Below are 12,373 nucleotides of genomic sequence, written 5' to 3'. Positions count from 1 at the left end.
TACACGAGTTTGGATTCTTTGCTAGATCAACTTGCACAGTGAGTTCATTTCCCTCTCACATAGCTCTGTTATCTGGCTATTATCGAGCCACCGTCAGTCAATGAATTATCCGCAATGACCATATAATGAAGTTGCATTATCACACCTGTGTAGATGCTAAACTTATAAACCCAAATTCTGAGCACATTTCCCACCCATTCCAGAAGTCAGACCCTGTATTCACACTCTTCCTTCCCTCATTCCTTGTTCATGTTGAAGTCCTCCTACACCCTCCTCCTCCTCCATTTCTTACTGTGTTTCTTCCCTTTCTTTTTGATTACACTTTTACAAGCGAGTTTGGGCATGTTCTCCTACGTTTCTAATAGAAGCTAGTATTTGGCAAAATTCTAAAGGTGGGAAATACTATAACGTTTTTAAGTGTAGTGGGTGCACACTGGCCGTAAAGAAATTTGCAGCACAGAATAACAAACAAATTTTATTACACTAAATGTCTGTTGGTGGGATATCAGGAATTATTTACATGAGAATTCTTTTCCTTGAGGTTTAAGTTCCTGGAGATAATTCTTTTATCAATGAGTATCAATGGACCACTTCAGTTCCAGTACGATGAAACGTACCTGTGGGATGGAACTGTACAAACTCCAAGTCTTGATTCTGCAACCCAGCACGGGACACCATAGCTGTACCATCCCCCGTGCATGTGTGTGCTGATGTGCATGAAAAATATGCACGTCCATATCCTCCAGTTGCAAGTATCTAAAACAGAATTTGAAAATAAACTCATAAATCTACAAATATATGTTTATTTTCTTTAAAATTATGATATTTTGGGGAAACCTGATATACCTAACTGTAATCGAACAAAAAGAACAAAATGGAGGCAGGGGGTGGGGGTGGGGGCGGAGGAGGAGGAGGAGGAGGAGGAGGAGGAGGAGGAGTGGGAGTAGTAGTGAGAGAGAGAGAGAGAGAGAGAGAGAGAGAGAGAGAGAGAGAGACTGTTGTGCTCAAAACATGAGTTGTCAAAATGTTATTTTCTAAAACGTACAGTCATTTGAATGATGGAAGTATTTTAGTTCAACTTAAAGATTCGCCTTTGCTCATTTCATGGTGCTCAAACACAATTTTCAATGCTAGTTGCTGTTATATAAATTTAATGTACAAAATTGTTAAAATTAGTTGTGAAAATTTTACATGGAATTAACTTACTACGCTATACAACATTCATTCCATTTCATACCATAAACACACCAGAGATTATCAGAAAAGAAATTCTGAATGTGTAGAAACCAGGTTGATTTGGAGTGGTACGTACTTTTTGGAGGCAAACTGCTGACTTTACCTTTCTTCTTACATTTAGGTGAAATGTTCATTATTCCAAAAGATCACAGATGAAATTAATGGTCATTTACCACATAATTTTATATACTCAGTGTATGTCTGCATGCTACAGTGGTTAATACCACTAGTGACAGATGTGCGACTACTATGCTTCATTCTTAACAATCTCAGAATTTTTTAAGACATGACAGTCTTTTAAAAGTCCATTCATCTCTAAGAGGTCAACTGATATATATATATCAGCTCTGTGTAATTATGGAAACCTACATCCATTGGAACTAAGTGCCGTATTCAAGCATCGTCTCCGTCTACAGTTTATACACCTGCACTTCTCTCCATTGTCATACTGACACTTTCTTGATGCCTCGGGATGTGTCCAATCAGTTGACTCCTCCTTTTAGTCAGGTTGTGCTATAAATTTCTTTCTCCCAATTATATTTATTAGTACTTCATTAGTTATTCCACCTATCCATTTAATCTTCACTATTTTTTCTTTAATACCACAATTCAAAAGTTTGTATTTTTTTTATTCTGTTCTTAACTGACTATAGTGCATGTTTCATTTCTGTATTCCATATTTGTATTCCATACAAATATCTTAAAGAGGTCTTCTAGCAATTAAATTAATATCCATTGTTAAAAAATTTCTATTTTCCAAAAACATTTTCCTTGCTCTTGCTACTATGCATTTTATATTCACTCTACTTCCACCATCATCAGTTATTTTTCTACCCAAATAGCAACATGTCTGCTACTTTTAGGGTTTTATTTCATAATCCAATTCCATCAGCATCACCTGATTTAATTCAACAACATTCCATTTACCTTCATTTTACTTTTGTTGATATTCATCTTATAATATGTTTTCGAGACACTATTCATTGGACAGATCGAATAATATTGGGGATAGGCCAGAATCCTGTCTTACTACCAACTCAAAAACTGCTTGCCTTTCTTTTTCCTCATCCTAAGTCATAGGGTCAGTATTACTCCTGTATTTTTACATTTTACTGGACATCTGAAGAAAATTTGAGAGTTTTTTGCAAACTGATAATTTGGTAATATTTACATGTCAGCACCTACTGTTTTTGGAATGGGAATTAGTGCATATTTCTTCTGAGGGCATTTTTCCTGTCTCTTATCTTTCACACAGGCGGAATTTTCTCGTGACTGACTGTGCCAACAATCTTGAGGGTTCTATGACTGTCATCTTCCCAACACCACAGTTTAGATTCAAAACCTGGGCCATTTCCTATGTTTGTTAAGAATTTAGAAAAAATTTAATGTACATCTATTCCTTCATGATACATTGGATACAATGAGAGAGAGAGAGAGAGAGAGAGAGAGAGAGAGAGAGAGAGAGAGAGAGAGAGAGAGCAAGTTCTAGAACATAGCATCCAACTTATGCGTGACAGAATGGTAGAAGAGGGCCTACACCTACTGCCAAGAGAGCAATGTGTAACCTCTTGTGCAATATGTGGCATACAGCCACATGTTTTACAAATAACAGTAAGCATACACATACAATGTTATATCATGTTACAGGCCCCACTGACAGAAGCATGCCAGCACACTAATGTATTCACATTACCTTTCATGTGTGTGTGTGTGTGTGTGTGTGTGTGTGTGTAAAATGAAAGAACATAAATTTTGTTAACCTTAAAAATTGACTACAGTACAAGCAAGTGAAACAATTCAAACAGCATTTACAACAAAAATTAATTTTCACAATGGTACAAAGAGGTTAAGTATGCAGCCCAAATTGTTCATTCCATGTATGTAAAACACACAAACTATAATCAGCCTCTTCCTTGTACATTATGGATCCTCCCAGAAACAGAACAGTAACCATGTGTTTATGTGGGTTGCTGTCTCAAGTTTTGTGTAAGCAGTACTTCAATGTATGTAGCAAACCTAGTCATAAAAGACACTCAAAATTTGATGATAAAAGAATTAAATTAAGGAATGTCATAAGATACATGATGCATTGGTGAATACTGTCCAGCCATTTCATGTGAAGTTGAAAGATATGTATCTAAGCATGCACTGATTGCTTCAGTTCAGATATTGCATGTTACACAGGACTTGCTATCAAGAAGTAACATGTTCACTAACCGTGTTCTTTGCTCTGAAACGATGTATTGATCCATCCTCTAAGCAGAGAGCAATAACTCCCACACAGACATCACCATCCATCAAAAGGTCCAGAGCAAAATACTCAACAAAATAATTGCAATCATATTTAAGAGACTGGCCATAAAGTGTATGCAACAAGGAGTGCCCTGTGCGGTCTGCAACACAGCAACATCGATGAGCTTGTCCTCCTTTTCCAAATTTGAGAGACTGGCCTCCAAATGCTCGCTGATAAATTCGGCCTTCAGCTGTCCTACTGAATGGCATACCTGTAAAGTATGAACAAATATCATCACCCTCCATCATCCACCATCACCACATGTGACACACATTGGTGAAATTGCATTTCAGGTTCCAATCGTTGATGACATACTGTTCTGCAAAGAAAATTCAGTAGGTCAGGAGTGTTGTCACAATAGCAAGGCAATTCGTTGTGTTTAATAATATAATATAAATGAAGGTCAACATTAACGTTTTCTTATCCAAAGAGGTGTTATAAACACTAGGTGTTATAAACACTGCTGTACCCCATCCTATTTATTCCTTCTCAAAATATGCTGTCTACTGTGGAACAAATAACTACCACTGCTGTATGGGTTGTACTTGTTTAAATTTTATCATTCACCAGTACAATCATACATGTATGTATGAATTCTGAGCAAAGAAATGTTAATTAAAATTCACTTTTATGTTAAAAAATATTTATTGCAAGTGGGACATTATATTTTTGCTTCTCAGATGCCAAATGGTAAACATCTTGTCCAAAAGTGAAATACTTTATTAATGAACATGATCCGATGTCCTAGAATTTTAATGTACTGGCAGAAAGGATTTAATCTCTCAGTAATATCCAACATTATGTCTTAACAGATTTCTTCCCTTGAAAAGAAAGATTCACTTTATAGATATTAACATAGTGAATAAAGAAGTAAAAATAAATGAACTACAGAGGGTTCAACTAATTATCAATACTGTTAGAAATGTTTATATCAATCTTCCCAGAAATTTCAAATCCGGTTCCATCAATGAACAGGTGATTCCTTTTTCTCAGCAGAGTATAACTTTAAAAAAATGTATCTAAAATAAACCTACACCTGTAGATTTGAAAAAAAAATGTGATTACAGCAACTTGAGGCTCTGAAATGTACCTAGGTGCTTCAACAAACCTGGATGATTCTTCGGCTATCATAGGCTTTAGCTGAAGCTTTACTGACAACTTCCACATAGGAAAGACCTGAGGTGCATGAACCTGAGGATGAAACTGATCCTGAGGTGTGTAAAAATCCCAATACTGCAATCTTATCCTTATTATTTCCAATGACAGAATAAAAGATGGTTATGATCATTTCTCAGACACTGATGATCCAACTTCCCTGCAAATGTGGAGGTTATGCTAAGTAATAGCAGAACCAAAACTTTTTACAAAAATGGCAGTGTATATTTATGTCTTTTGAAGTGCAAAAGTTGTTTCAAACAATTTCACACAAAGATATCTGCTGTTAGTCTGCCAGATTATTGCTAGTGATTTTTCAATTTTCCAATGATTGTACTAATTATTCAAATTTATATCCTAGTTTAAACATGAATAAATAAAATGTTTGAAGCAGATTCACACACACAACTAATATTACCTTGTTGCTGTGGTCTTCAGTCTGAAGACTGATTTGATGCTCCATGCTACTCTATCCTGTGTAATCCTCGTCTCGGAATGACTAGTGCAACAACCTACATCCTTGGGAATCTGTTTACTATATTTCTCTTATGTCTCCCTCCATGATCCCCCCCCCCCCGCCCCCCCCCCCCCCCACACACACAAACAAACAAACTTCCCTCCAATACTAAATTGGTCATCTCTTGATATCTCAGAATGTGTGTTATCAGGCAATGCCTGCTTCTAGCCAGGTTGTTTCACAAATTTCTAATCTCCCCATTTCTTTTCAGTACCTCCTAATTTCTTACATGGTCTGCCAATCTAATTTTCAGCATTATTCTATAGCACTACATTTTGAAAGCATCCTATTCTATTTTTGTCTAAACTGTTTATCATCTATGTTTCACTTCCATACATAGCAATACTCCATAAAAATACCTTCAGAAAATACTTCATAACACGTAAATCATATTCAATGTTAACAATTTTCTCTTCTTCAGAAATGCTTTTCTTGCCCTTGCCAGTCTACATTTTACACCCTCTCTGCTTTGGCCATCATCAGTTATTTTGCTGCCCAAGTAGCAAAACTCACCTACTATGTATTTTATTAAGCGTCCCATTTCCTAATCTAATTCCCTAGCATCCTCTGATTTAATTCAGCTATATTCCTTAGCCTTGTGTTGCTTCATTGACATTCATCTTGTGCCCACCTTTCAAGACACTATCCATGTTGTTCATCTGCTCTTCCAAGTCATTTGCTGTCTCTGACAGAATTGAATTTCAATTCCCACTCCAATTTTTTCTTTGGCTCCTTTTATTGCTTGTTCAATGTACAGATGGAATAACATCGGAGATAGTCTGCAAACCTGTCTCATCCCCTTCTCAACCACTGCTTCCCTTTGATGCCCCTCGACTCTTATAAATAACATCTGATTTCTGTCCAAGCTGTAAACATCCTTTAGCTCCCTTCAGTATTTCAAAGAAATTATCCCAGTCAATACTGTCAAAAGCTTTATCTAAGTCTACACATGCTACAAATGTAGGTATGTCTATCCTTAACATATCTTCTCAGAAAAGTCATAGCGTCAGTATTGCCTTGTGTGTTCCCACATTTCTCTGGAACCCCCATGTCAGCTTCTACCAGTTTTTACTTTCTTCTGTAAAGAATCTGTGTTAGTATTTCATAACCAAGACGTATTAAACTGATAGTTTAGTAATTTTCGCATCGGTCAGCAACTGCTTTCTTTGGAATTCTTCTTAAAGTCAGAGGGTATTTTGCCTGTCTCATACATTTGCACACCAGATGGAAGAATTTTGTCATGGCTGGCTCCCCGAAGGCTACCCTAGTTCTGACGGAAGGTCATCTGCTCCTGGAGCTTTGTTGCAACTTAGGTCTTTTACTGCTCTGTTGAATGTTCCCTGCAGTTTCACATCGCCCATCTCGTCTTCATCTACATCCTCTTCCATTTCTATAATATTACCTTCAAGTACATCTCCTTCATACAGACCCTCTATATACTCCTTCCACCTTTAACTTCTTTGCTTAGGACTGGTTTTCTGTCTGAGCTGTTGACCTTCATACAGCTGTTTCTCTTTTCTCCAAGGGCCTCTTTAATTCTCCTGTAGGTGGTATCCATCTTTCCCCTATTGAAGAATGTTTCTAAATCCTTAAGTCTCTCTCTAGCATTCCTGCCTAGCCAGTTTGCACTTCCTGCCAATTCCATTTTTTAAATATTTGTATTTCTTTTTGCCAGCTTCATCTGCTGCATTTTAATATTTTTTCCTTTCATCAATTAAATTCAATATCTCCTGTGTTATCTTCGGACTTCTACTAGGCCTTGTCCTTTTACCTATTTGATCCTCTGCTGCCTTCACAATTTCATCTCTCATAGCTATCCATTCATCATCTACTGTATTCCTTTCCCCCGTTTTAGCCAACCATTGCCTAATGCTCCCTCAAACTCGCAACGATCTCTGGTTCTTTCAATTCATCTAATTCATCTCTCTAATTTCCTACCCGTTTTGCAATTTCATCAGTTTTAATGTACAGTTCATAACCAATAAATTGTTGCCAGAGACCACAATTTACAATTTAAAATCTGGTTACAAAACCTTTGTCTTACCATTATATAATCAAACTTTCAAGGTCTTCAGCTCTACCACATATAATACCTACTTTCATGATTCTTACCCTGTTAAATTATTACTAATGGTTTATTAATGAATAGTAATTATAACTTTAACTAATTATTTAAATTTATATTCTAGTATACACAAAAAATGAGAAATAAATCATGTAATTATATTTGGATGAGATAAATATGCACTTTATCTGTCAATCACAGTCCTATGTACTTGTGAAGCATATGGCACATACTTTAAAAATAAACCGCGACCTGCACCATCACTTGGGTCCTTATTTATAACATTAATGAAAAACGATCTTTTAGGATTTTCCTTGACCTAACTGTAGGCCATAAATCAAATTAAAACTAGAAGTTCATGGAAAAAAATTCAACACGGCTGAAAGGGGGTAAGGATAACAATTCCTTTGTAGATAATTGTGTCTGGCACCCAATATCAGAAAACAACCAAATCATAACAATGAACCATAAATGGCATTTCATAACGAACACATTCCAAGATAATGTAGAGTACGACCATTTGTGATGGAGTTGCTGGGATTCCACGTGCTCTACTACCTGTAAGGATGACATATGTATCAGAGTTGAAGAATCTGTCACATGTAGTTCTTTGGGCAATTTAATAGTGTAGGTACATGTGATCGTTTTGTGAAAAGATGTTTCCTTAGAAATCAAAAGTGATGTAGTATGTTATTAACTTAGTCTTTTCATTGAAGACAGAAATCAAATTAATCACTGAAAACTTCTCAATTTACACATCAGCATGATAGTCAAATAAGAACTTGAGGGAAATAACTGCCTTTGCTCGGTATCCCACAAAGACAGCTAATTTCTTGAGTACCTACACAATTAATTAATTCTGTTCATACGACACTTATCGAAAGACCTTGTTCACATTTCATCAAAATATAATGAAAAACATCTTTTTGATGTTGTTGAGCAACAGTCATACAACATTTTTTTAAAGGACTACACTGCCATTTGACTGTTTCATTGTTTATTTGTACAACCAAGGTTTTGGCTTTTTAGTCATTTTCAAGAATGTGATTTTATGGCTTTAACATATGTTGCAGGACACTTATGTTGTCAGGCTAAAAAAAAATATTGGCTCCCCATGAAATGCCAGGTGCAAAATCACCATCTTGTAAAAGATCAGTCAATAATTGTAGGAGCATGTCATATTTTGTAAAAACACGGTTATGCTTGTAAATATTAAAAGATAAGCACATGTCCTTAAAATGTAATGATAGTGAAATCAGAGTGTATGAGTAATAGCAATTAAGAAAACATCTTGCATAACAAAAAGTGAAAGTCACAATTATTTCAGTGTAGTTTTTAAAATCCATATGTAATTTATAGAAATTATGATGTTGGTGTCGTGTGTTCATAATCACAAACTGACTAGTCATATAAAAAACTTTATATCTGTGCACTGTCGTACACTCTTCTAGTGTTACAAGTGCCTATTCTAACATGTACAGTTGCAAGACTAGAAGGAAGGAGAAAACAAATAGTTTACAAAAAATAAAACAGAAGGCATTACTTGTTATTGATGTCACTGTTTATGAAAACTCTAGAGCAGTATTTAGAATGCTTGGTCAAATGACACAATTTCATTGTGCTGTATAAAAGATGAAAAACTGCTGAAAACAGAAGCAAAACAGTAAGGAAACGGGCTAGTCAACTAAAATTACAAGGAAATGCTTAAATACCAATTGTAAACAAATATTAGGGACAGTAATCATGGGTGGCTGATTGATGTGTGATTGGTATAAGCATGTAACAGAGCTGTGACTAGCTTTCAAGCTGCTTGTCTTTGTCTAGTTTAAGTGTGTAAGTTTAAAGTCTCCTTTTTGCATAATTTCTGGGATTGTCAACAATCTATCTCATGAGATAATGGACTGAGAATATGTCATTAATGGTTGTAATAAAAGTTATTTTTCTACACAGACAATGTACATAAAAACAATCTCTTAGATTTATCATTGTGAGCGACAGAAGTCTTTCTCCTATCCATGCCCTTGTCATTTCACTACACATTACTCAAATTAGTGGCTAATTTCTGTTGTTGCTGTATATGTTAATTTTAATCTAAACATAAATATCAGTCACTTAAGAAAAAACAACTGCATGAAGGAAACAAAAACACTTTCAGTTCACAATAATGCATGTAACTATCATTTTCGTATGTACACTACTTCACAATTGCAAAGGAACGACGATATTGTTGGACGGGTATAACCACAAGTGTGTGTGGATGACTTGAAACACAGTACACATGTTAATAGAGATGGAGTGGGATAACGAAAAATGGTACAGATTTCACTACAGGGGAAAGCAGGATAACAGACACAAATAACATTCATGTTTGACATAGGTCAGACTCCCAACACAAAGGTCGATACCAGACTCTCAAGTCAGTAAGGAATATGCCCTCCTCGGGCATTAATGCATATGTTGCACCTGTTATTCATGATGGCTACTGAAGTGTAAAGGAGTCCTTGGGGGATGTTGTCCCACTTCTCTCTCAAATTGGTTTTCAGTTCTTGCATGATTCATGGAGTGTTTATGAGAAACATGTCTGCCAAGAGCATCCCAGTGACGTTCTATAGGGTTTAGGTCTGGGGAGTATGCAGCCCATTCCACATGTTCAATATCTTCACTTTCCAGTGTGTCTGGCACATCAGTGGTCCTGAGTGGGCAGGCACTGTCATTCATAAACAGAAAGTCAGGACCTTCTGCAACCCTAAACAGATGCACATCATCTGGAATTATCTCCCTGGAACACCACTGTGTTGTAGCGGTTCCTAGTGCAGGGATATGTGAAAGCATTCGGCCACTATGTATAATGCATGCCCACACCATAACACCTAGGCCATACCAATGACGATCATGAACATTCTGTGGTGTGTAATATGTTTCCCTCTCTCACCACACTACCAGGTGGCCGGAATCGCTTGCCACATGTTCCCTACACTAATGAACTCTTTCTCAATGATGGTGTGGTTGAAGTGGGATGCAGTTAATAGACTTCCAAGCACACAAACCAGCCTCATTTAACTGAAATGACATGGTTCTGGCAGAGACACTTGTACCGGTAGTGGCTGCAATGTCTGCAGCGATCTGCCTTTGAGCGAGATATCTGTTCCTTTATGCCACTAGCGCTATGTATCAATCCTCCTGTGCTGTGAGGATCCATCTACAACAACCGGCATGCCTCCGCGTAGCAGTTCCACCTTCACCAACCTTCTTTCAATTGAATGACGACACTTTTGGAGACACCCATTACTGAGGCCACAGTAGTGACACTTTGACCAGCTTTGAGCGACCCCCCTTGCCCACAATTGTAATCAAGCAAATGATGTCTTGCAGACATGCTGCTTTACCACATGTAATGTTGCACTAATTGGCTCCACAACAACCTTAGTCAAACACCGTACTGCATCAACTGTTGAACGAATCCAAAGCATTCATGCACAGGCTTTGCTGCAGTTAACGCATCCCACCTTCAACATTTTCTTTTCTATCACTAGTCAGGCATTTCGTAGCAGTTGCTGGGTGTTCCACAGCAAATGGCAGTTATTCCTTAGTAAATGTCAGCTGTTCAGTGCAATGTTCTATGTTGTGTGTACCCGTTAACTACGCAAAGATATTTTCAGTTGCTGTTGTTCATTAAAATTTTTACATTTTTATGTGCCGCAGTCTGCTGACAGAATGACCATGAAATTGTTTTGTAGAGCAGACTCTGTTATCAGTTTGTCTTCTGTGCTGACTGAGATGTCATTCTACAAAAACCAAGTCATATGAAATGACATCCACTTCCTCTTCTTAACAGCTGTACATGCTGTGTCTTGTATTTACAATTCAGAACACTTCAGTTACAGATCATTTACAGGATTTTGTGTATAATCCAATAACACTTTTTCAAGTCTAGCTAATGAATGCTGACTTTCCTGTGTCATTGTGTCAACAATATTGTTACGACCTTCTGAAGTCCATAGTCTGTAGTGCATTTCTCAGCCAACACAGTGGGGGCATGGAGTAATTGACCAGCTAGCAGTTGCCGCAACATGCACACTGCATCAATCCAGAATCAGGCACATGCACAAAGAAAACAAATTTTGCGCAAAATATGTGTGTTGAAACTAATTACTTATGCAAAGAGAAAATACTTGCCAAGGTCATGGCCCTCATATGTTGATCAGAGGAAGAGACAGGGGCAACACATTGCTGCCCCAAAGTGATATGTGACAATATAGCAGAAAAATATTGTAGGAGAGGCAATACTGAAATGGACATAGGAACTGCAGAAAATCGTGCAAAATGCATCCCCATGAAGTCTGAACATTAGGATTAGCACGAATTAAAATACCTGTAGACTGAAAATTAATACTGAAATGTTCTGACAAAATACTAGTCTCCTAATTACATCAATTTTCAGCTTTATGTTAATTAAGCTATTGGTTTGATACATCTGTAACTGTAACTTACCACCAAATATGAATTTTACTAGGATGTTATTACATTTTCCCTACATAAATGAGTAAATTTTGATGGAGTCAAAATATTTTTCTCCTTTTGAATGATAATTATGAATGATGTACAACTTTATCAGAAAGGAAAAGCAGGCTAGTCTCTTTTTCACACTTTCTATGCACAGTAAATATAATTTGCAGGGACATGTCAATTTTCTTTACTACTATCAACACATATAGAATCGCAAATACAAGAACATATTTAACCAAATTAGTACATCATTAATTATAAAAGGTTAAACATTTGTAACTAACCATAGTTCTCAAGCTCAATGACCGCCTTTGGTGCTTCTCTTGTCATGTAGTGAATGGCATCCTGGTCACCCAGCCAGTCAGACCCTTTTACTGTATCATACCTACAACATATACCACCACCATCACTGATTAAACAGTTGCAAAGCAGCTAATGTCAGATTTTATTTGGAGCCTTCAAACAACTTCAGTTCTATAAAAATAGCTCCACTATATAAGGACCATCAATAGTTCTAAAGGCACAATAAAAAACCAATTTCTGTGTGAAATCTACTTTTCATTCATCAAGCACTTAATAATGTTACTTTGTAACTAGTGTA

General features: G+C 36.7%; 1 protein-coding gene across 1 annotated transcript in view; it reads right to left on the bottom strand.

The window, feature by feature from the left end:
* Positions 1-12,373, bottom strand: part of LOC126236954 (succinate dehydrogenase [ubiquinone] flavoprotein subunit, mitochondrial) — an 88,201-nt gene that overhangs the window by 41,722 nt on the left and 34,106 nt on the right. The window contains exons 4-6 of the mRNA XM_049946652.1: positions 12,057-12,157; positions 3,454-3,740; positions 618-756 (exon numbers count right to left, since the gene is read on the bottom strand). Of these exons, the coding sequence (XP_049802609.1) occupies positions 618-756; positions 3,454-3,740; positions 12,057-12,157 (527 nt within the window). The remainder of the gene's footprint in view (positions 1-617; positions 757-3,453; positions 3,741-12,056; positions 12,158-12,373) is intronic.

Source organism: Schistocerca nitens, chromosome 2 (genome assembly GCF_023898315.1).
Source record: "Schistocerca nitens isolate TAMUIC-IGC-003100 chromosome 2, iqSchNite1.1, whole genome shotgun sequence".
NCBI classification, from domain to species: domain Eukaryota; kingdom Metazoa; phylum Arthropoda; class Insecta; order Orthoptera; family Acrididae; genus Schistocerca; species Schistocerca nitens.
Note: the sequence above shows the minus strand (reverse complement) of the source record. Positions and strands in the feature narration are given on the sequence as shown.